The sequence below is a fragment of the Podarcis cretensis genome (genome assembly GCF_951804945.1).
Source record: "Podarcis cretensis genome assembly, chromosome: 14".
Taxonomy (NCBI): Eukaryota; Metazoa; Chordata; class Lepidosauria; order Squamata; family Lacertidae; genus Podarcis; species Podarcis cretensis.
In genome coordinates, this window is record NC_137183.1 from 8,641,308 (window position 1) to 8,665,711 (window position 24,404).

The 24,404-nt window shown below is 43.8% G+C and overlaps 1 protein-coding gene and 1 long non-coding RNA gene across 9 annotated transcripts in view; both read left to right on the forward strand.

The window, feature by feature from the left end:
• Positions 1-17,035, forward strand: part of NEO1 (neogenin 1) — a 104,942-nt gene extending 87,907 nt beyond the window's left edge. For 5 of the 8 annotated variants that reach the window (XM_079953157.1, XM_079953153.1, XM_079953154.1 and 2 more), the window contains 7 exons: positions 428-572; positions 931-1,169; positions 1,647-1,739; positions 6,796-6,954; positions 10,101-10,358; positions 11,430-11,566; positions 13,401-17,035. In XM_079953157.1, the coding sequence (XP_079809283.1) occupies positions 428-572; positions 931-1,169; positions 1,647-1,739; positions 6,796-6,954; positions 10,101-10,358; positions 11,430-11,566; positions 13,401-13,484 (1,115 nt within the window). In that variant the 3' untranslated portion in view covers positions 13,485-17,035. Of the gene's footprint in view, positions 1-427; positions 573-930; positions 1,170-1,646; positions 1,740-6,795; positions 6,955-10,100; positions 10,359-11,429; positions 11,567-13,255 lie in introns of all 8 variants that reach the window. The other 3 variants (XM_079953160.1, XM_079953159.1, XM_079953155.1) reach the window with 2 other exon arrangements.
• LOC307203063 overlaps positions 1-24,404 on the forward strand; it is a 188,764-nt gene that overhangs the window by 135,818 nt on the left and 28,542 nt on the right. The gene's annotated exons all lie outside the window — the stretch shown is intronic.

Here is a 24,404-nt window from a genome sequence, read left to right on the forward strand (position 1 = left end):
CAGGGACTGTTCTCTTAGATGCAAGGTGGCTAACATGTGGCCCTCCAAATATTGGATTCCAAACTTCCATCATCGTTTACAATAGCCATGGGACTTTACAAGGGCCTAGCATGTGCTACTGCCACCTGGGGCACATACATGCACACACAGGGGGGTGGGGCAGAGGGAGCCTGTGAGGCTGGGATGTAACCGTCCGATCCCAGTCAGCCTTGCAATGTGGCCTGGGGCTTCCATGGTGGTGTGAGGAGCAAAATGTGCCCTCCCAAAAACTGTGCCCGGAATGACCACCCCTCTGCCCCTTCCCCCATGAGGCCACTTGGACTTCGAACAATATCTGTAGGGCCACAGATTCCTCATCCTTGCCTTAGATTCAAAACTCCCAAGACATTGCCATGTATAATCAAATAATGCTTGTTTTCCTCTTTAGGCAGTAACAGCCCTCATGGAAGCCCTTCTCCTTTGGAATACAATATGCTTTTGGTAATAATAGTGTCTGTGGGAGTGATCACCATTGTTGTGGTGGTAATTGTTGCGGTCTTCTGCACACGCCGCACCACCTCTCACCAGAAAAAGTAAGATGCTTTGACAACAACTTGTTCTGTCTTTTAGGGGCATAGATTTAATTAGCGGTCATTGATTTTGCTTGGGTTCAATAACATGAATATTAAATAGACATGATTTTAGTAGTCTGGTAAAATAAATGAGGAAACCGCCCATAACTGTTGCCTGGGTGTTGGAGAAGAAAGGATCATACATGCCCCCACCCTCCACCTTTTGGATACAAGTATAGAATCAGAATATAACGTACATGATGTGTCTAGAATAAAATTGCTTGCACAGAAAACTGAAGCATGTGTCAGGTGAATAAAAAACATAGTAGTTTTATGCCAGCCTGTGAATACACTAATATTTTTCTTACGGCTTTCAAAGGAAGCGAGCTGCATGCAAATCTGTGAATGGGTCACATAAATACAAAGGAAATTCTAAGGATGTCAAACCCCCTGACCTTTGGATTCACCATGAAAGACTGGAGCTGAAACCCATTGATAAATCTCCAGATCCTAATCCAATCATGACAGACACCCCAATCCCTCGGAATTCCCAAGACATTACGCCAGTTGACAACTCCATGGACAGCAATATCCACCAAAGACGGAACTCATACAGAGGTGGGCTTAGTATCATGCTAAGTTTATTAATTATCCTATTTATTCATTATCCTTAGACAACTGTGGCCTGTAGATAGCAAAGGGTGGGTTTTGTCGAGATTCATAATTGTTTAAGTACTTGCCAATTGACTAAGTTGTAGTAGCTGCACTTCGGTTTATATTTATTACAATTTGCATGTAAATCAGTGAGAAAATGGAACCCATAATATACAGCATAGCATTTCTGCTAATAGCATTATTTGCATCACTTAAAAATCTATTGTGAGAATTTATTTTGGTTTTACAGCACCAAACCCTGCCCCTATTCTCTTTGAATGACGTTTCTAGAAAGGAAGACTATAAAGTGTTCTTAAGAATAGAGTCTCTTGGTAATCAGAATGAGTGTGTATGAAACACTTGTTTTCGTCTTCCTGCTTAATGATTTGATATAAAGATGATGGACATAAATGTTTATAGATGCATTCATTCTTTTTCTAGGGCATGAGTCAGAGGATAGCATGTCCACACTTGCAGGAAGAAGGGGAATGAGACCAAAAATGATGATGCCATTTGATTCTCAACCACCTCAGCGTAAGTCTAACTTTAGTTATTTCTCACCAAGCTTCCTTGAGTCAAACATTTCATATTCCATCCCGTATTGCTGGGAGTAGGGTGATGAATGTGCACAGAATCTTGTTTCTACTTGAAATAAATGCTAGGAAAGTTTGGAAGAAGAAACATTAGCATTATTATAACAATTATGGAAAGAATATCAAGATTATAAATAGAGAACTGGCAGAACTGAATCTTGCAGTATTTCCATGCCAAAGTAGTATTTGGATGCCAACCTGATAGGAGTGCTAAATAGCCTTTTGGCAAAATAGTACACGTTTTATATTTTCCGCTTTTTAATCTTTGTAAATTTAATGTTAAGCCCACAATCTATTTAAAATTTATGTCAGAAAGATAGGTACTTCTGGCTGGGTTGTATTTTTCATAATACTTTGAAGCACAAACTAAGCAGAAAGTGACAGCATTTCCCCACTATATTTAAGGTATTTGTAGTCCTTATAGTTCTGCACTGTCTTTAAGGTCAGATTTGCTTTATGTTGGCCAACTAATGTTGTCAAATGACCACCACTTATTAGGGCTGGGCGATATATCGTCCAAAACCGGTTTGAACTTCACGTCGTGATAATTATTTCATAATATTTGAGCTGGCAATATATCATGAATCACAATGTGTGTAAGGACTAGGCGATATCTGGTTTTCAATATCGCAGTAACTTACCAGCTAAACATTTCAATGTTATCAGCAGCTAAACCTCACAATATCACCAGCTAAACATTGCAATCTACCACAGTGTCTGAAATAAGGATGGAACTATACAGAGCAGAACAGGACAATGTCATGGCAACTGCTACTACTTAGGGGTCTAAAACGGATAAATGACAATATTATCAATCATCACACACTCAGTTTCATCAGCAGGCAAGCCAGAATGCATCCCAACAGGACTTTAGGTTTGGGGCTTGCCTACCAAATGGTGGCCTTCAGGACAATCCAAAGTATGGTGATGAGTCATAGTGCATACAAATAATCTGGGACTGTCGGGTTGCAAGCAGACCTTCTAGGAGGCAGAAGCAGCAGTGTCAGAAGCAGAAGCAGCTTGCCATGACCACAGTATGTGTTTGTGGTGGTGGAACAATCAGTGGCAACTTGCGAGGCCACACGGCAGTGGCAGGAGCTGGTGGCAGTAGCGGTGGCAGCCTGCAAGGCCTTGCAGTGGTGATAGTGACGGCAGTAGCAGGAGTGGCCTGTGAGGACTCATGGCAGCGATGGGAGGTAGCGGCAGTGGTGGTGGTGGCCTGCGAGGCCTTGCAGTGGCGAAAAAAAGTGGCAGCAGTAATGGCAGTGGTTTGCAAGGCCACACGGCAGTGACAGTAACAGTGGCAGCCTGCAATGCCTCACTGTGGTGACAGGGAGTGACGGCAGTAGCAGTGGCGTGCGAGGCCTCATGGTGGCAATAGAACATGGCAGCAGTAGTGGTGGCAGAGTGCAATCCCTCACGGTGGCAGCACAAACAGTAGCGCCCTGCAAGTCCTCACGGCAGTGACAGAGAGTGACAGCAGTAGTGGTGGCCTGCAAGGCCTCATGGCAGCGACAGGGAATGACGGCAGCGGCATTGGACTGCAAGGCCTTGCAGTGGTGGCAGAAACTGGCTGCTGTAACAGCATTGGCCTGCAAGGACTTGAAGTGGCAATAGGCTTTGGCATCAGAAGCGGCGGTGGCCTGGGAGTCCTTGCAGCAGAGGCCCGTGGGGACTCGTAGCAGTAACAGGAGGTGATGGAGGTAGCCACATCCTGCGAAGCCTTGTGGTGGCAACAGGAGGTGACGGCAATAGTAGTGGCAGCCTGTGAGGCGTTATGTTGACACAAGCAGTGGGGCTTGTGAGGCCTTGCCGTGGTGGCAAGAAGTGGCGGCCTGCAAGTGGCGGTAGTGGGAGGCTGTGGCAAAAGTTGTGGCAGCCACCTCTGCTTCTGCCACCGTCTCCTGCCACCACCACAAGGCCTCACAAGCTGCTGCTACTGCCACCACCGTGAGAAGACCATGCAGGCTGTCGCTGCTTTTGCCACTGCCGCAAGGCCTTACGGGCCACCACTACTGCCGCCAGCATGACAAGGCCTCGCAGGCTGCCTCCACTTCTGCTGCCATTGCCGTGGCGAGGCTTTCTCTGCCAAAACCTGCTCTTTAAAGCTGAATCAGAGCAAACTGAATCCACAATAAACCTGAATAGCCGTTTGTTCTCATTCAGTTTTACAAAGTGGGTTTTCATGGGGAAAGTCTTGAAGCAAAAAAAAGGGGGGCGCTACAACATCAAGCTTTAAAGCGCAGACCATTGCCTAGAAAGAGTGGGGCAAAAGGTAAGTATAGATAAACCATGTGCTGGGTAAGGTGAACAGAAGTATATAGACAATAAAGATCACAAGACAGGAAGAAGAAAGCAAAGGGGAAAGATGGTGGTCCGGTCCCTCAGGGTAGTGTTGTCGGATTACTTAAAAAAAAAGGAAAGGTTGGAGACATCAACAGCCCTTTAGGAAACAACAACATTTGGAACAAATGAACTACTGTGAAATAATGTGCCCACAATTAATCACTTTGACCTAAAAATCTATTTCAGAAGTCTTGGCAGCTGTGAAAAAGTTAATGTGTTATTCACCACCACTATGTAGAAACATTTGTATGTAGAGCATCCAGTGTAAAATTAAGTTTTCCTGTTTTCAGTTTTCCTTTACCATGGTGGTCTGTTGCTGTTGGATTTGGTTTTTATTTGCATTTCTGTTTACTGTTTTTGTACTGTGTAACTCTTCTGCTTAGATAATATGAAAACATAACTTTGCCATAGTTAAGCATTAAGCAGAGCCCCTCAGAAAAACATTGCAGTGTATTCCTGGTGTCCATGCTTTACCTGAGTCTGGCAATTTTTTAATATATAGATTTTGAACAAATTTGAAGTGTATTTCATTCTGAATGCAAGTCAGTGGTACTTAAGTCTTCAACATGCAAATGCGTGCTCGGTTTGGCCTGGGCTACCTGAGATGTAAAAGGCCTTTTTTTTTTACTGTGAATCCAAATCAGCTTCAGCCCAACTTCTGACTTACACTATTAATAGACATTGCAGGGATTCCATAAAGTGTTTTTCAGCACAGTCCCTCAACCTTCTCTTTAGGTGTAACAGTGATCCACACTGTGGGTTTGTTGTATGCTACCCACCCAGTCCAGTCTGCAAAGTTCAGATAAAAACACTGGGCAACACTGCAGAGGAGTTGTCATCTCTCAGCTTAAACACAACATGCAGTAGGGGTCTAATACCTCCGAACAACATTGTGGGGTTGCTGTAAACCACCCAGAATATTCAGTGTGAATTACATTACAGGATTGTCATAAACTCAGTCCCCTCAATCTACTAGAGTATGGGGACAATGCAGTGTGTTACAATGCTTTGTAATTTGCAATGGTAAGTTTTTCTTTCAGTTTCACACTGAACAAGAATAGATTACGAGTAGGAATTATTTTCCTTGCTGCTAGCTTTTGAGGGTATCCCTCCCTTGTGGGTGGGGCAGACAAACTAGCACCAATTCCCAATTACATTAAATCTTGGATTTCTCCATTAACTCTCTACAGATACGTCTTGCTTCCATTCCTGGAAGTAAGTAGCATCTCAGTATGTACCAGGAGTGACATTTCTAGACAATTAAATGGTTTTCGCTGTCCTTTTTATATCTTTTTTTGTCTCCTCTATCCTTTTAACATCTTTTTGGGGGGAGGGTTTCTCCTGTTTCTATTGGAGGAGGAAATAGGAGACAGATGGAGGCAGAGGCATTTTGCACACAATGCTAGGTCAAACCATAATTAGAACAAAGGAGCAAGTGTGTATATTCCTGGGAAAAGGATTGTGGTCACTTTGCTTTTTTTCTCCAGGCCTGCTGTTGCAATGCTGTTTTGAGCTAAGCCATGGTTCGCTTAGTGTTATGTTCAAGCCCAGGCTTGTGATTTATCTCACTTCAGGCAAACAGCAAACTGTAACCTTTTTCACCTGCCACTTCCAGCCAGTTCCACTATACACATGCAGCTGAGATGATTTTTGTGCAAACCTTGGGTTTTTTCCAAGCCTGTTGATATTTCCCTCTTGTGCATGTCTGTTTTGGCTACATAAGGATCAGCACTCAAGGAATGAGTTGAGCATTAGTAGGAATGGTACCTAAATCATGGTTAAAGGTTGGCTGCAAACTAAGCTGTGAAACCATGATTTGAAATGGGTTTGCAAACGATTGCATGTGTTTTGAACAGACCTTGGTAAAAGTCCATTTCTTTGTTTACCAGATGACAAACCTCTCTTGCTGGTGCCTCCTTACACTCTTGTCATGGTGACAGGTTTGGTTCACAAAGCATAGACCATGGTTTTACTGTACGTTTAGGAAGCTAAAAAGAATTAAAGCAGCAAACCATGGCCAGAATTTAAGCAGGGTTCATAATTACATAGGCACCAGGCCTTTTTCATTAACTGTTAACTCTGTTCTACGCCCCCCTCCCCCAGGACGGTTTGCTTATAGTTTTATTTCCTGGGATGTTTTCCATTCAGTTGTTCATCCTTTTTACTACCCTTGCAGACTTCCTATTAATCTACCTCAATACAAGATTCTAAAATGTGAGCTTCAGTGTTTTGCAATATTCTCAGTTTCTTATTAAGATCAGATGCACAGAGTCCATCCTCAAATCAACCAGAATTCCTGTTTGCTCAGGAAGTTCAATTCTGTTCTGTAACAGTTTATATAACTTGAATTCATATTCAAATCCCACATGTTTAATGCAACAGAAAACATGGATATTATTTTCTACAATATAATCACCCAGAGAACCCTGGCTATGAAGTGATTCAACTGCAATAAATAAGTATTGGAAAAATGGGGGAATTCCTTAATTCCTTCAAACGGGTGTAGAGATGGCCTGTCATGGCAAAATGGACTTTGAGGATAGTGTGCTGGTTTTTAATGTGCTTTTTTGTGAAATGGGAGGGGGTGCACTTCTGCATGCATGCTGGTTGGTGTGTGTTAAGCATTTTTTCTGTCTTATATTCATTCGCAGCTGTGATTAGTGCTCATCCCATCCATTCCCTTGATAACCCCCACCATCATTTCCACTCCGGCAGCCTCGCTTCTCCAACCTGCAGCTATCTCCATCACCAGGCAAACCCATGGCCAGTTGGCACATCCGTGTCCCATTCAGACAGGGCTAATTCCACAGGTGAGAAGAATGTCCTGGGGCAGCCATTAGTAAAAGATGCAAAGACAAGAACTTCTGGGACATACTCAAATCCAATTTTTGTGATTGTGTGAGGGGGAGGGATGGGTGTTTATATAATTATGCTAGAGATGTCCAAAGATTTGTTTAGGATGCAATCCTAAGTCCATTTACTAGGAAATAAGTTCTGCTAGCTCAAAAAAGACTTATTTCTAAGTGCATATGTATAGGACTGAGCTGTCTTGTGATCTTTTTTTCCCTTTTCCGTTCTGCAAAAGTGCTTGAAATGCACATGCAAGTCTCGCTTTCTGAACATAACATGTTCCTGAGAAATGGTTGGTTGGGCAAGTGTTTGCATAACGAGCCAACTGTTTCCAGTGTTTTCTGTGTGGAACATCTCATTGCTTTCCCAACAGTCTGATAAAATGAGAGGACTGGAGGAGCATCACATTTTCCTGCTGTGTATCTATAGCATGACCCCTGCCCCATAACCCTCCCACAGATCTTCCTCCACCTCTGATCTGCGCTGCTGACCTGTTTTGGCAGTGATAGCCCTCTCCCTTTGCTGCTATTTTGGAACCAGTCTGCCTTCCTCCTCCCCTTGCCTGGATGTGGCCAGTGAGTCAGAAGCACTTCTACGTGAACTTGTAAGAGAGGCCAAGCTGAGCAACATGGCAAAGCCTTCTGTGTTGGTGCAGCCGCCAGTGCCTTCCACCTCCTCCTCTTCCCTCCTCTGGTGCCCAAAGCCAGCAGCAGCACCGGTTCCTACTCATCTAGTGCCTGCTGCAGTGATGAGACCTATCTGCTCAGCTCCTGCAGCAGCAAATCTGCCAAGGAGGAAGCCAAGCCCTTCTTCATCCTTTTCATCCTCATTGGCCTGGCTGACTCTGTGAGCTGGGCTCTGACATGCCCTCCGCTGCTTCTTTGCTAAAGGGCAGTGGCTCAACCTCCATCTCAGCTTTGCTCTCAGCCTTGGCCCACCTCCTCGGTGCCAGAGGAGGAAAGAAGAGGAGGGAGGAGGAGGAGGAAGAAGGCCGCAGCTGTACCAGCAGAGGAGACTCTGGCATGTCACTAAGCTTGGCCCTTTCATGCCTTCATTCTGCTATTGTCGCAGGCTCATGCAGTGTCACTGCTGGTTGGCTGACTCACTGGCCAGATCCAGGCAAAGCGAGTGGGGACTGGTTCAAAAACCAGGGGCAAATGGGACAGGGCTGCCTCTGCTGCCAAGAACAGGCAGTAGATCAGTAGTGTAAATGGGAGATGGAAGAAGATCTGGGTAGGGTAATGGGGGGCAGGATCATGGCAGTGTAGATACACAGAAGACTTTCTTTTGGACTTTCTTTTGAAATACTGTAAATTGCAACGTTAAGGGAAATCATTCTCACAGGTCCTCGTGTTCAGATAAGTGAATTTTTGCATAACAAGTGTGTGGATAGTGGGACCTCCATGTGTTTGATTTCTTTGTTTAAAAATGACGACACCATTACTTTTCAGTCGTGACTAAATGTTTAATTGTATAACAGCGTTAGCATTTTGAGCTCTGGGGCTAGGGTTGTTGGTTCACCGTTGGTTAAGAGACCTTGCAAGTAAGAAGGAAATTGGCTGCTGCTCTTATGCCCAGGAATAAATTTAAGAATGAACAATGCCCCTATCATATTTGGAATCATCCCATCCTAACTTTGCATCTGGATTACAAAAGGAAAAATAATACTACTCCTTTTAAAGTTGTTTTATAATTCACATATTCCAAAGGCCTGCCTGCCCTCCCTGTATAATCTGTGGATGGCATTTAATCAAGCACAGTTTGAACATTATTATGGTACTGGTAAGTTGTGTTTAAACAGCAGGATAGTACAGAAGTAGGCTTAGTTTGCATTCCTGAAGTATGTATATTTAATTTTGATAGCTGCTTCTCAAGGGGTTCAGCCAGCTCCTAAAAGCTTGAGGCACCTTATTATGTGTATGCAGTGCTGCTGTTATTAGTGCTTTGGGAAATAACCTGAGAACATGCAGTTAGAGTGACAGACTGTTAGAATTCTTAAAGTAAAATAAATTCTGGGACTCCTGTCTGTAGGTTGCTTATTGTTCTGAATTGTAAATATAGTTCTACTATTACTATTACCAGAATGCTTCTTTTGCCAGTGGCTAAGTTTTCAAGAATATTATGGCAAGCTCATATAAGACACCCACCCTGTTTCTGACACCTTTATCTTGCTAAAATTATTATACACAGCATTTAAGTCAAATGAATGCTGTTGCAATAAAAGGCTTGTGTGCAAGGGTAAAGCATGGATGAGCGTGTGTGCAAGGCTGTAATATAGCAAAAAAAAAAAAAAGGTCGGATTCCCAAGATTACCACTCTTATATGGTATTTGCAGATCTTCAGCAAGATTAGATTTTTCTAGTGGCTTGCATATTCTAAATTTACAAAATTTATTTGATCCATTTTTTCATGATGCTGATCTAGTTTCTTTAGCTGATAATTTAGATTTGCATGATTCACTGTCTCTTCATAAAGCCTGTGAACAGATAAAACATAGTAGCTTTGTGGCAAGAGCAATCCCCTTGTTTAATTAGAATACTAATGGCTTTTTATTCTTCTTTTGCAATAGTGGGCTAAAGTAAAACTTACATTGGAGCACCCATTATATTCATTAAATATACAAGCAATAGGAAAATTGGCAGAATTGAAGTATCTTGTAACAAATGTAGATAAGATGCAACTACTTATGAACCATCCAGTTAAGAAAATTGTGCTCTAGCTCAAAGACAGATGAGTACAAAGCAAATTTAAGGGAATTTTAGATAACCAAGTAAATCAGTTTGTGTTTTAATTCACTGGTTATTTGTATGACAGTAAGACCATTCTGGGGGGAAAATGGCTGCTCTTTTTCAGAAGAAGATAGCTTTGAAAAGCAGAAGAACCTACTAGCAGACTGTGGAATTACCTAAGGACCAGCTTAATGGCTAGGTGTGCCTCTGGATGACTTGTTCATTGTCTCAATTGTTTAGAGAATATATCTCACTGGTGAGGTGACCTAACTCAACCAAAGATCTCTGGTGAAAGGATGTTCAGAGACGCTGGTTTAGTGCTAGCAGGAGTGTTTTGTTAAAGTAAAAGAGAATGTTCATATTCTTTTCAAACCCAGAATCTGTTCGGAATACACCTAGCACAGATACCATGCCAGCTTCCTCATCTCAGACATGTTGTGCTGACCACCAGGAGCCAGAAAGTGCCACAGGATCTTATCTGCCCAGTACGCAGGAGGAGGAGACGAGCCAAAGCCTCCCTACTGCCCATGTTCGTCCTTCTCATCCTCTGAAGAGCTTTGCAGTGCCAGCAGTTCCACCCACTGGGGCAACCTATGACCCTGCCTTGCCAAGCACACCTTTATTATCCCAGCAAGGTGAGTGCGAAGGAATTACTGCTGTTGAAAGCCGAGTCGTGACTGTAATGCACAGTTTAAAGGAGCTGACAAACTGACAAGTGATGGGCAGCAGAGCTAAGCTGCTTCCTTGATATCTTCAGTAATTAATTTGGATTTGATTTAAGATTTGTATGCTGTTTTGCCAACCACAAGCCTGAGCTCAAAGCGGTTCACAGCAGTAACAAAGCACTAACAAATAAAAAGCAACACTTCGAAATGCAAAATAAATATACAACAAATGAATCAAAACAACAAAAAATCGGGGGACGGGGACATAGAATACCAATCAATCAAACAGAATATATGTTTGGAACACCAGAACACCAGTTAACCTGAGGCAAGAATCAAAACAGCTATCATTCAAGCCAGACCTATGTTTTATGTTTACACGCTCCCCTCCTGTCTCTCACACTCAAAAGGCTCTCACCCTGAGGCACTAATCACTTCTCTGTCCTACCACAGCCTATCAGCCAGCAGTCAAAATATTTATTAACCCCATATTATAAGGGAAAAAATCATACAAACCAGGCATACAACACCAACTCCCCTCTTGCCTCCTACCTGTTTGTGTGTGCAAAATCCATGACATCAGGTTCTCACCCAGGAGCATCCAACTCTACATTGTTTCACAAGAATCTAAAACATTTCTCCCATCTAGGAAAAATGTATATTCCAATTCAAATGTTTTCAGCACCTTGCTCATTCTCCCAAAGATTCATCCCAGTTGGAGATAAGTTATGGGAACAAGTTTTTGCCTAAGTGAAACTACCCCTTAATTTCTAACTAGCTTTGAGTGAGGCCTTTCTGAATTACTCTTGACATGGGCCTGATATAGCATGCTTAGTAGCTAATTGCAGTCAAGTAATGCCCTTTAAAATCCAGGGTAGCAGTATTGCATAATGGAGAAGGTCAATGGTATCTCATCAGAAGACTGGGAGACAATTTAGGGACACGTCAGCAATATAAAGTATGGATCTTCACAAGAGTCTTACTCATCTCTCACTCCAACCCTGATTGCAGAAGGCTAATCCTGGTCATATTTGTGTTAAGCTTCTAGCCATCCAGTTCATTCAGTGAAGACTGCATCAATTGGCACCCTAGGGAGAACTCGACCTCCTATGCCAGTCGTGGTACCAAGTGCCCCTGAAGTCCAGGAAACAACAAGGATGCTCGAAGACTCAGAAAGTGTAAGTAGCCTGCTTAGAAGGTAGCCTAACGTCCATCACATATGAAACCTTGGTAGTGAATGAGAGTAAAATTAGAATTCAAATTTTGAGAACTAAAAGATGGTATAAGGCACTTATGGTACAATAGTTTTTCAGAAGTCTCTTTCATGGAATAGCTCCCACCAACTTTTTTTGCTTTGCTTTGCCATTTGAGTGAGGCCTTCTGTAAAGATCACTAAACTTCGTAAAAGACAATAGTAACCTGATAATAGTGTGTTACCTAATAATACATGTGTAAGCTGCTCACATTGCTACTGTTCGCCAGGCCTCTGCCCATCAGTAACTCTGCATTTCTGCTCTGAAAACCCTTTCCTCTTCAAGAGTGATGATTGTGGTAGGGCTGTAGCTCCATGATAATGCATGGACTTTGAATGTGTAAGGCGCCAGGTTCAGTTAAAAAGATCTGAAGTAGCAGAGCTGGGAAAGAGCTCTCTGACTGAAAAGTTAGAAGGCCCCTGCCAGTCAGAGTGAGCAAAGCTTGAATAGATAGACCAGTGGTTTTTATCTTTTTATAAGGCAGCTTTGTATTTCCATATGAACATTCTCCTGTTCTTCATATAATTTCTTTACAACTTGAAATAGTGCAGCTGGAAGCCATCCAACTGAGCACCAGCCCTTTCTAAAATTTTATGCTTTGCAGTAGACTGATGTACACTATTGGCTTTTCTTCCTCTTTTTAAGGCAACTTGATTGTTAGTGATGAGTGGGTCTCATTCCAAAGATTCGATACCAGATTTGGAAATTTGAGTTCATCTAAGAAAGGAAACGCTAATGTGATACCTTCCAAGTGTTGTTGTAGTCCAGTTCCCATCTGCCCTGCCTAGCCTAGCTAATGGTCAGGGATGGGATATATAGTCCAACAACTTCTGGAGGGCAAAGTGTTTGCTTCTCCTGATTTAAAGCATAGATGGAGTAAAAAAATAAATCTCATAATGTCTAGGAACCCAGGGTAGCCCAGGGTTAGCCAACATGATGTCCTTATTAGACTCCAGATCCCATCATCCCTCTCCATTGACCATACTGGCTGGGGCTAATGGGAATTGGAGTCCAACAACATCAGCAGGGAATCATATTTGTCTACCCTTAGACAATTGGCTCTTGTTAGAGATAACCCTTCATTGCTCAGCTTAAAGAAACTATCTTTCATTTTGAAAAGCCAGGATAAGTTTCTTGTTGTAAAAGACTTGGAACATACAGGCAAGCTCGTTGATCATTTTTCATTACTTCTGTTTTCTTGCATAAATATTTTCTCAAGGACAGACTCAACATTTTTACATAGATGGGTCCAGTATTTTAAAGTCTGTGGAAGAATAAGGATACAATATCTTCCAAGTTCAGCTTTTTGTGTATTCCCTTGGAGTTTAGCAAGTTGTCTATCACTTTAATATGCACTCTGAGAAACTCCAACTCATCAAGATTTTTCAGCAAGATTTGGGTGGCATCTGGAACATACCTAGAGTACTTCTTCATAGATAGTGCCTTGGGTGCAAAAAGTTGATGATTTCTTTTTCTTTTTCCTCTTTCCCTGTGTCCCTACCTGCCTCCCTAATCACATTCTCTCTCATTAATTCACTGTTTGTCTGGGGATTGTCTGCATGTTGAATTCTGGTGCTGCATCTCCCCACATCTTTCTCCTTGCATGAAAAATAGGATGGGGACATTTCCATTTCTGTAGTAATGCAATCCATCTAATAGATGTGACTTTGCTGTCATGTTCCATATCCGCACCATATTCTTCCCCCACCCAAAACAATGCAGCTCATCTTGCCGAGTAACCCTGTTAAATCTCCTGCAGAATTATGAACCAGATGAGCTGACCAAAGAGATGGCCCACCTGGAAGGACTAATGAAGGACCTTAATGCCATCACAACAGCATGACCACCTTCCCCAAGAAAGGACTCCAAATCCTGTTTCACAGGTCTTGGGACTTAATCTTGGAGCACAAGGAAATGTACAAAGACTAGGGGACAGCACAAGAGGGATATTCAACCAGCTGCAGTATCAGTGCCAATGCTGGTTAACCAAGTGACTTTTCTATTCATTACCTGAAATGAACCTGTTGGAAAGTTGGATTCCACTTCCTGCTAAGATGTTGCAAGAAATGGCTGAGGGAGACGCGCCGATGTGATGAAATCCAGTATACAGACAAAGAAGTGGACTTAGCATGAATTTGAGTCAGGTTTTGTTTCAGTGCTGTGACCTTCCCTGCATTTTCAGTGTTGGACATTCACATTTATGTACAATTTTATTTGTGTGTTTTTATTTTATTGTATCTTTTTTATTAAAAAAAAGTGTAACCTGAAGAAAAAGAAATTTGTGTTGTTTCCCACAGCCTAGACAGATGTTTGATTGCTTGTTCTATTGTGTACGGGAATTCATTGCCAGTGTGGAATGTTCGGTTTGTTTTATGTTTTATTTTTTTATTTTTAGTGTGTGTATAATTATATCACCTTCCAGCAGTTAATCCATGACCTTGGGGGGATGCTGCATCGCTATTTGTAAGCTTTTTTATTTTTATATTATAATTATTAAAAGCCTGACTAGATTCTCTCTCATCACTGTGAGATTAGCTGCCTGTTTGGATTGAAATCTAACACTGAGAAACTTTTTGTTTGTTTTATGTTTGCCTTTTCAATATGGGGTGGAGGTAGGCACTGGGAAGGAAGCCACTGAGTGGAAAGAGGTTTAACTGTACAATACAGCTTGATCCATATGAGTAGCCCCAACATCCCTTGGAGAATGCCCAGATGAGCAAATGTAATGTGCAAAGCGAGTTATTCTGAATAGTAATTGCAACAATTCCCTCATCACAGTGATTGGGGAAAGTGCTACAGTTATCACAGGAATGGCCCCTGACTGTGTCTGTGGATTATCAGTTTGCACATTACCTCTGCTTGTGTAAGCACATACCAGGACACACTTGGCATTACTCATGTGAACAAGAAAACCTATTGTGCGGACAGGCTCTTAAGTCGTGAAACAGATTTTTAAAAAACAACAACAACCACCTATCATTTGCTTTGTGAGCTACTCATTAAGTGTGTCTTGCTATTAAATGGATGGGGGCTGGAAGCTTTATTGAGAAATGTAGGGTTGTTTAGCATCAGATACCACAGTGTGTCTTGGCAGCAGAAATTTCTGTTTTGATGTTTTATTTGAAAGATAACCTCTTTAACATTTACATTGCATCTTGAGTTTTATTCCAGATCTTTTAATGTACAGAGGTTAGTAGTAGATTTGGAGGGGGGGCACTTTTCCCTGTAGTTGTACACCGTCCCATAGGTCTTCAAAAATACCTTCAGTGTTAAACCACAATTAGCAAAACGTCTTTTGCAGGCTTATTTATTCTAAACGGAAACAAAACCTAGGCGTACAATGTTTGTGACTCAGGTGCTGCTTGAAAAAAAAAAGGGAAGCTAAAAGGAGATGTTATTTCCTTTATACTATTTGCTGCCCAGTTTGACATACCACCATCCTCTCTATTGGGTGGTGACTTAACATAATAAAAGAGACTGATTTTGTAAAAAAAAAAAAAAATCCCGCTGCTTTTGGAATTCAGGTGTACACTCAAAAGGGTTGCAAGGTGGAAAAGAAGCAAAAGGTCATAATAGGTAGTTTTCTTTAGCAAATTTGTTCTGTGTAAAGCAGTGTTATTTTAGGGTCAGTATTAGCAGTGCTGTTGGAGGAAATAGCCCATAACCCTTGGAGTTTGCAGTGCTCTGATCTGAGGCAGACTTCACTGGATCCTTTAAATTGCCATTTGAATAAGGCTAGAATGGTTTTTATTACTGGCTAACTCAAGTTTGAAAACACCCAGCCACTGCTCTCTACTGAGAACCAGTATCAGGAGAGAATTACTTAAAGGGATGAAGAGGTAGGGCAAAGGAGGGATGCTTAACCCTTCCCAGCCCTTCCCTCTCTTTCCCTGAAGCAACTCCTTCAAGCTGCTTTCCCTTCACAGAGTTCCAGACTCGTATTTGCTTCTGGCTTTGTATCAGCAGATTCATCTTGAAGATTTCTTGGAAGCAATTATGGAAAATAGGCATGCCGACAGACTAAAATTGACTAGTGGTTTCTGATGATGAGCACTGAAGAAATGTATTAATTCATTCTGATTAGCAGCTATAACATATGCATAAGAAAAGCCATTTATTTTTTAAATACTGTATTGAATTTACAATGAGATAATTAAGTGCCATGTTCACCTAGCTCAGTGTTCTGTCTTCCAACAGTAAACATCCTAATGCCCCAGAGACATTTACAGTCCTAGTACGTGGGTGTAGATTCCTCCCCAGTTTATTCTCATAGGTTAATAGGATGCTTATTTTGGGTTGGGGCAGTCAGCAAAAAGTCCATCATAAGAGCAAACTGGCACACCTGCAAAATAGGCATTGAGTAAAATTAGATGAGGTTTGGGTTGGGGAGAGAGAAGGATTCAGACACTGGCCTGGATCCAATTATCTGTTTTCTGTATGTGTGGTGGAGGTTTTTATTTTCCTTAATACTTTGGTATGCAGAAGGAAGGGGAGAGGTGCCACACACACACACACACACACACACACACGCCTCATAAATCAGAAAGAGCTTCCAGTGAGGGAGAGGAGAATTTTTTAATAGTACATTAAAAGGCCCACAGGTGTTGAAATGCACTTCTCTGGATCTGGGCTATTTGGTATGATCCGGAGCCCTGTATAATCAGGGTGGGCATCTATAATCAAAAGGGGCTTCCCATTCCTGCGAAAGGGAATGTTCAACGTGGCTGTTTTCCTTTGTACATGCAAAGTTCTTGTGAAGAACAGGAAATCCTTTGCGTAGGGTCCTCATTGCGTCCACTGAATTCAGTTAGTGCACGCATTCCTCTCCTCAGATGTGTACATTTCTCTTTCATATCTATACCCAAAGAAATTCCATCATGTGTACTCAGTATTTCCCCCACTGGTGGATTTTTGTGAATATATTGCTACTTTACGTCGAACACCATGAATGTCAATATTGCCATGAATCTGGGAATGGGGTGGGGGATATTTTTAATAATAAAACAACTGTTCAAAGTTGGTTTTTTAAGGTTAAAACAAAAAAGGAAACATTTATTCAAGTCAGTGTACAATATGTATTGCACTTTTTCACATTTTAACACTGTTTTTTACATATCTTGTGATTTTAAATTTGGAACATTGTGTATCTTGTAGTGTCATAGCTAAGCTGCTCTGCGGCAGCTTCCTCCAGCTGAATATGGAGAAGGGGGTGCGAAGACCTCTGTATATTGTTTTACAGTTCTGATGTAGGAGAGTTCTGAGGACTGCTGTAAACTTCTTCCTTTCTGTACATTTTTTTCCCTGTAGTATTTGCTGTATACTCTATAAATTTTTAATACTGTCATGTTTATTATTTGGTATTGGATATCCAATACACTTTTTTAATCTAATCGAGTTCTGCCTTTGTCTAGAGTTTTGTTTGTTTTTTAAAAAAACTTTTGCCCTTGCATTTTAGCAGTGTCCCTCGATGAGCATTTCAGAACACTGAAGCCCCAGTTACGTTCTGGAACAAGGGTGCGGTGTTTGAGAATAATTTCTTTAAATTACAATGTAATTGAACTATTTATAATTATTTTAAGAGGTGGTAGGTAGGAACACAACCTGTTGGAATTCTGGTCCAGAAATGAAGACACTGGTGTTAGTCACATATCCATTCTTCCATCATGGAACCACAAGGTGGTATACATTCCATTCTCAGGAGGGAACCCATCCATGCATTGACCCAGACACAAACCTGCTTAGCTTCAGCAATATGGTGGCCTCAGGTGCCTTTAGACCACACTCTGGGACACAGCTGTTAGACACAGAGCTCAGCACTGTTTCACTGAATTGTTTGAAACAATTGTTAGAAAGGGCTTTGTATGCTGGAAAATGGGAGTTAATTTATATGTCTATTTATTTAAAGTGTTTATATCTGGCCTCTTTGTAACCAAGAGTACAAGGTGGCTCACAATAATTCAAAAAATTTAGCAATAACATTCAACTAAAAAGCTGGAAGAAGCTACAAAATTCAATTTTAAAATAGAGTAGCTACAAAGATAGCCAGTCATACTTGTCTCTCTTTGCTCTGCCCTCTTCATACCTCTGGGTTCTGGGAAACCAAGGATGGAGGGAAGTTGCTCACAGCAGGATGGGGAGACATTATCTGGCTTCTTCAGCAGCCTGCCTCCACTTTGCCTCTTGACTCCCCTCTGCTTCTGCCTCTGTTTCTGGACTGCCCTCTGCCACAGCCTCTTCCTGCTCACTAAACTCTTGTTACCTCTTCAGATTCCGACACTTCTTCCCTGCAGACTGCTCCCTCTTCTCCCTCTGACCACCCCTCATTGTCCCACCACCAATGCCTGTGCCCCTAAAGGCATCCAGCCCTCGGGATGAAAAAGATTTCCCATCCCTGGACTGGAACCTTTATCTGTGCTGTGTGGTTCCTTTCTTGTTTTTGAAACACAGGTGACAGCAGTAAATTACACCAAGCAAGTTGAAGTTAGCAAAAAACAGGATCTGCACAGGAGGCCTAATGAGCGCAGCAGCTCATCTCCAGCAGGTCTTGCCCCCATGAAGCAGTTGATGAGACTGAAGGCCCCACCTTCCCACAGCTGCCCTAGTCCCCTCCTCTCCAGGGTTTTCCCCAAGTAATCTGAGACTGCGCCTGCATGAAGCTAACTTCTCTGCCCTCTTCATGCCTCTCCTGGTTCTGGGAGACCTGAGGAGAGGGAAGCTTGTTGCAGCACGAGGGAGAGACACCTTGCCTCTTCACCAGCCAGACTCCTCTCTGCCTCTTGGCCTTTGTCCTCCCCCACTTCTGTTTCTGAACTTCTCTCTGCTACAGGCTCTCCCAACCCCCTGAAGCCCTGTTACCCCTTTAGCTTCCAACATCTTTCCCCAGTCTTTCCCCTCTCTTCCCTCTGACCATTTATTGTCATCCTACCACCACTTCCCAGGTTCTGAACCTTCTTCTCCTGGGGGTTCCCCAGCTGGTTCCCCCCACCACCACTCTGCGACTACACCAGTCCACGACAACAGGATTCCTTTCTTTAAAAAATTGCCCCACTTGCAACCTAAAGTGCTACCGCCTTTTCTGCCACTGCAGAATCCCTATTGCTTCATTTCCCGGTGGCCGTACACAGCGGTCGAACTGCAGAGGGGAAGAATAAAATAATACCACCAGACCATAATGATCACCTCAATGAAGACGGAGAGACAGGTTGGACAAGGCTTTTGCTCACCTGCTAATTTTCTTGTCAGGCTGGTGTTTAATTAGCTATTCCCTCCCAGCCATTAAGCCACAAATGAGGTCTCCTTATCATCCACTGCTGCGTTGTCACGGCAACTGGTATTTTTAAGTCATCCTGGGATCCCATTTCCCTTGTACTTAGCGAAAAAATAATCTCAATCACTATTAAGGATAATGGCCCTTGATGCCAGGAAGCGGCTGGAGTGGAGAGAGAGAGAAGAAATGGAGGACAGGAAGTGGAATCTCTGGTCCACTTTGTCACTTAGACGTATCCCAGCCAGTTCAAGGCCACATCATAAAGATGCTTGAAAACACAGCAGAAAGCAGTCACTTGGACTCCCCCTCTGGAAATCAGCTTCTAGATAGATTTTGCTTGGAAAGGCAGTGCCCTCTTGCGGTCATAACAGGAATTTGCGAAAGAAATCATTTGCCAGATTGGTCTGTCTTATGATTGAACTATTCAAGTAGCAAAGGGGAGGGTGGTTGCCGCCAGGGCAGCAAATTGTACCTACTGAGAATAGACATCTGCCCCCCATGCAGAATAGCATTGGGGGTGGGGGGCATTTTCTCCCCTCTGCAAAACATTACCATGTTGCAGCTAGGTCAGAATCTATGCTTTTGCATTAATCATGTATTTCCCTGCATCTGCTACCTCTGTGTTTCTTCCTCACATCTTTTTCTAGATTGTGAACTGCCTCACTCTTTGTAAAGTGCCATGCTATGGATGGGGCTGTATAAATATGAGGACTGGGCATGGATTCGAATTGGAAAAAGACAAATCAGGCCTATTCAGAGGGATTGAGGTGTGAGTTGATGTGGGCTGAGACTGACGGACAGGTTGGGTTGGACAACCCAGAGCTATCTGGAGCTGTCGTGGGGCAGCCATCAGAGAGGAAAACCCATCTTCCCAAGAGAAGGTAGCGGGAGCCTGACTATTCCTGGCTCTCCTTCCTGCCTGATGCCCCCACCCAAAAGGATTGCTCCTCAGCACTCATCAGAGGCATCAGTCTTTTGGGTGCTCCCTTGAGGCTCCAATACTTTGGCCACCTCATGAGAAGAGAAGACTCCCTGGAAAAGACCCTGATGTTGGGAAAGATAGAGGGCACAAGGAGAAGGGGATGACAGAGGACGAGATGGTTGGACAGTGTTCTCGAAGCTACCAGCATGGGTTTGACCAAGCAGCGGGAGGCAGTGGAAGACAGGGCTCTTCTTATGTCCTAATTTGGGGACAGGATCCGAGGTGCTGTGGATGGCCCCCAGGTTGGCCCGGGGCAAATTGACCTGATTGGAAGCCCCACATCAGAACCACAAGGCGGATGTGTACAGCCCTAGCATGTACAGCCATTTCGTGTGTGTGTGTTCTGTGTCTAGGGCCACAGCTCACTGCTTGCATGCAAAAGAGCTGGGTTCAAACTTCAGCATCTTGTGGTTGGGCTGAGGGGGCCTCTTGTCTGAAACCTTGCAGAGCCACCACACTGAGCTAGATGGGCCCAAGGGTCTGACTCTGGTAAGGCAGGTGCCCGTGTTCCTGACTGCACAAACCAGGACTGCTGCTGGGTTCTCCCTCCATTACATCATCAGGAGTGGTGATAATAGTAATAGTAAAGGTAAAGGTACCCCTGACTGTTAGGTCCAATCGCGGACAACTCTGGGGTTGCAGTGTTCATCTCGCTCTATAAGTCGAGGGAGCCACCGTTTGTCCACAGACAGCTTCCAGGTCCTGTGGCCAGCATGACTAAGCCGCTTCTGGCGAACCAGAGCAGCGCACGGAAATGCCGTTTACCTTCCCTCTGGAGTGGTACCTATTTATCTACTTGCACTTCGTGCTTTCGAACTGCTAGGTTGGCAGGAGCAGGGACCGAGCAACGGGAGCTCACCCCATCACAGGGATTCGAACCGCCAACCTTCTGATCGGCAAGCCCTAGGCTCTATGGTTTAGACCACAGCACCACCCGTGTCCCTTGATAATAGTAAGTACATAAATAGCCTATCAGCCCAGTACTGCCCACGCTGTCCAACTGGTTTTCCAGGGTCCCCCAAATGAATCCCAGGCACAACTGCCTTTTGTACCCTCTTGCTTACACAGCATGCACTTGACGGGGGCTCAGGAGAGAGAAAAGCACATTTCACCTTGTTCCTGCCTCATTTCCTGCAGATGCCAGAGGGCTGTGCATGGGGAGGGGAGGAATCCTACCTTGCCCAGCCTGGATGCTTTAAATGCAACTCTTTCCTCTTCCATCTACCCACCCATAAAGGACGCAGCAGGGAGGAAGGGAGGGAGGCGGGCGAGGGTGAAGGAGAGGGCACCTCCCTGCTTCAGGGTTTCCCAGAGCGCAGCAGCGGCCAGCCTGCAGCAGCCGCCCTCCCGCTCAACGCTGTGTTCTGCTTGCCTGGTGTTTCCATGGAGCTGGAGAGCACAAGGGGCTCCGCAAGGCTGGGATCTTCCGAAGCAACATTGATGCTGGGGGAGGGAGAGGGGATCCCTGCCGGCTTTGTATGCGAGTGTGTGCCTGAGAGAGGAGGAGGGCCTTCTCATTTATGTACTCCTAAAATCCAGGCTTCATTTACTGCTATGGGGAACCTCTGTCCCAGGTTGAGGTGGGCAAATACAGTGGTACCTCAGGTTACAGACACTTCAGGTTACAGACTCTGCTAACCCAGAAATAGGACCTCAGGTTAAGAACTTTGCTTCAGGATGAGAAAAGAAATCATGCAGTGGTGGCGCAGCAGCAGCAGCGGGAGGCCCCGTTAGCTAAAGTGGTTGTTGTTGTTTAGTCGTTTAGTCGTGTCCGACTCTCTGTGACCCCGTGGACCAGAGCACGCCAGGCACTCCTGTCTTCCACTGCCTCCCGCAGTTTGGTCAAACTCATGCTGGTAGCTTTGAGAACACTGTCCAACCATCTCGTCCTCTGTCGTCCCCTTCTCCTTGTGCCCTCAGTCTTTCCCAACATCAGGGTCTTTTCCAGGGAGTCTTCTCTTCTCATGAGGTGGCCAAAGTATTGGAGCCTCAGCTTCAGGATCTGTCCTTACAGTGAGCACTCAGGGCTGATTTCCTTCAGAATGGAGAGGTTTGATCTTCTTGCAGTCCATGGGACTCTCAAGAGTCTCCTCCAGCACCATAATTCAAAAGCATCAATTCTTTGGCGATCAGCCTTCTTTATGGTCTAGCTCTCACTTCCATACATCACTACTGGGAAAACCATAGCTTTAACTATATGGACCTTTGTTGGCAAGGTGATGTCTCTGCTTTTTAAGATGCTAAAGTGGTACCTCAGGTTAAGAACAGTTTCAGGTTAAGAACGGACCCCCAGAACGAACTAAATTCTTAACCCGAGGTACCACTGTAAATGCTCTTAAGACTTTTCCCATGCCATACACACCTTGCACAGCTGCCTGCTCCTTGGGTGTTTCTCTGCCTGGCTAAAATGTGTCCTTCAACTCTGGTGATGTCTCTCACTTGCCTGGATGGAGGATAGAGGTAGGTAGGTTTGTGCAGGTAGAAACAAAGGTAAAATGTACATTCATTGCTCCGCCCACCTTTTGCCTCTGGCCCCGCCCACCCCAACTTCAGTCTTCAGGTTGCTGAGGGGGTATGCAGCCCCCCAGGCTGTAGAAGCCTCCCTGACTCCTGACTTACACCACGCATCTTATTTCTTGCACTTGAGTTGCAATATTATTGAGTGCAAGTGGCTTATTTACACTTGCTTCCTGGTTTTAATGCTTGAGGCAGCGAATGGTTGTAGTGGTTGTGTGAAATGGATGCTTAGTGTGGCTGGATGCACGGTTGGATGGTTGGTTGGTTGTGTGTATGTTGTGTTGTCTGGAATCTTAACAGTGCTCTCCAATTTTCTATTATGTTTAGGCATACGGATATTTTTATGTATTTTGTTATGTGAATCATTTGATGTGGTTTTATTGCACTTAAACCACTTTGAGGATTTTTTTTTGGATAGCAAAAAAATGGAAACAATAACAGCAATAATACCAAAGGAAAAAATGTTTGCACAGATTTCAGGTGTTATCACAAAGAAGAAGGAAACATTTAAAATATCAACTCATGGTGCCAGAAGAGAAGGCCAGGATCTCTCTTGCCATCTATATAATCTTCATTAATGATAGTATGCGTGAGAAGTGCCCAAATGAAAAACTTTGCTTTCCTGCGAATCTTTTGCTGCATTTTAAATGGCTTGCATACCACATGCCTGTGCGCGAACCCAGGAGTACAGAAATTTAAGAGGCACACTCAGCCACACTTATTCGTAAAGCTGAATTATATAAAAGGGAAGCACAGGGATCACAGCACCCGCGGCTGTTGCTTCATTCAGCTGCTTGTTCTAAATCATGGGTAGGCAAACTAAGGCCCGGGGGCTGAATCCAGCCCAATCGCCTTCTCAATCCGGCCCATGGACAGTCTGGGAATCAGCGTGTTTTTACATGAGTAGAATGTGCCCATTTATTTAAAATGCATCTCTGGGTTATTTGTGGGCCATAGGAATTCGTTCATATTTTTTTCCCAAAATATAGTCCAGCCCCCCACAAGGTCTGAGGGACAGTGGGCTGGCCCCCTGCTGAAAAAAATTGCTGAGCCCTGTTCTAAATGGTCACTGTCCTTATAACAGGCTCCTCTGGAAGAGGCCTATTCACTGGGCATTCATCCGGATCTGCTTGCACAAAGCTTATGCAGAGGTTAGGCTCAGTCTGGTCTTTACTGAGCATTCGTTCTGATTGGTTTGTGGGGAGGTTCTATCACAATGACTCATCCTGATTTGCTTGCTGCAGTGAATGAATGATGTACACAGTGAATGGGAAGAAACAGGGGCGGGGGGGGGGAAGTGATACAATACATACATTGTCATACAAACAAACCAGCATGAACATGCAATAAGGAGCAGATACAATCTATGTTCCAGATATGCTTTGTGCAAGCAAAGCAGGATGAATTCTCAATAAACAGGTTGTTTGGAGGAGCCCGAGACACTGTGCTGTTTAACATGTTGCAACAACACCATGTTGCAATGTGTAAAGGGCACTTAGGAAAGTGAGGAAGGTGGGATTATATCAAGAGTATTGGTGAGGGCAGAGATGGGCCTCTCCCTCTCTCCTGTGAGAGTGCTAGTGAAAAATGAAGGTGGAGAAGGGAAAAAATTGTGCCCCATTTGCCCTAATGCCCTGGCCTCCACCGCATCTTGATACTGTCCTTCAGAGACTGGAAACCTGGCCAAAGAAAGCAGATACAGAAATAGACATATTTTACTAAGATTTTGTTTTATTATGTCTGTTTTTATATTTCAAACCCCAACCCTACAGCACTTCCCTACCCCCCCAAAAACACAACCCCCTGAACTTTTTAGCTACTGGGTCAAACCTAATGGGGGTCTTCAGCTGTGGTTAGTGATTTGGTACCTGCTGCAGCAGAATTCAGAAACCTGAACATCGTTTATCGTCAAACCAAGCCAAAGCACCTGTCTACAATGGGTGACTTCTTCTCAATTCCAAGAGAGGCAGTTGGGAAAGCAGGTGCCTGGGGAAGGG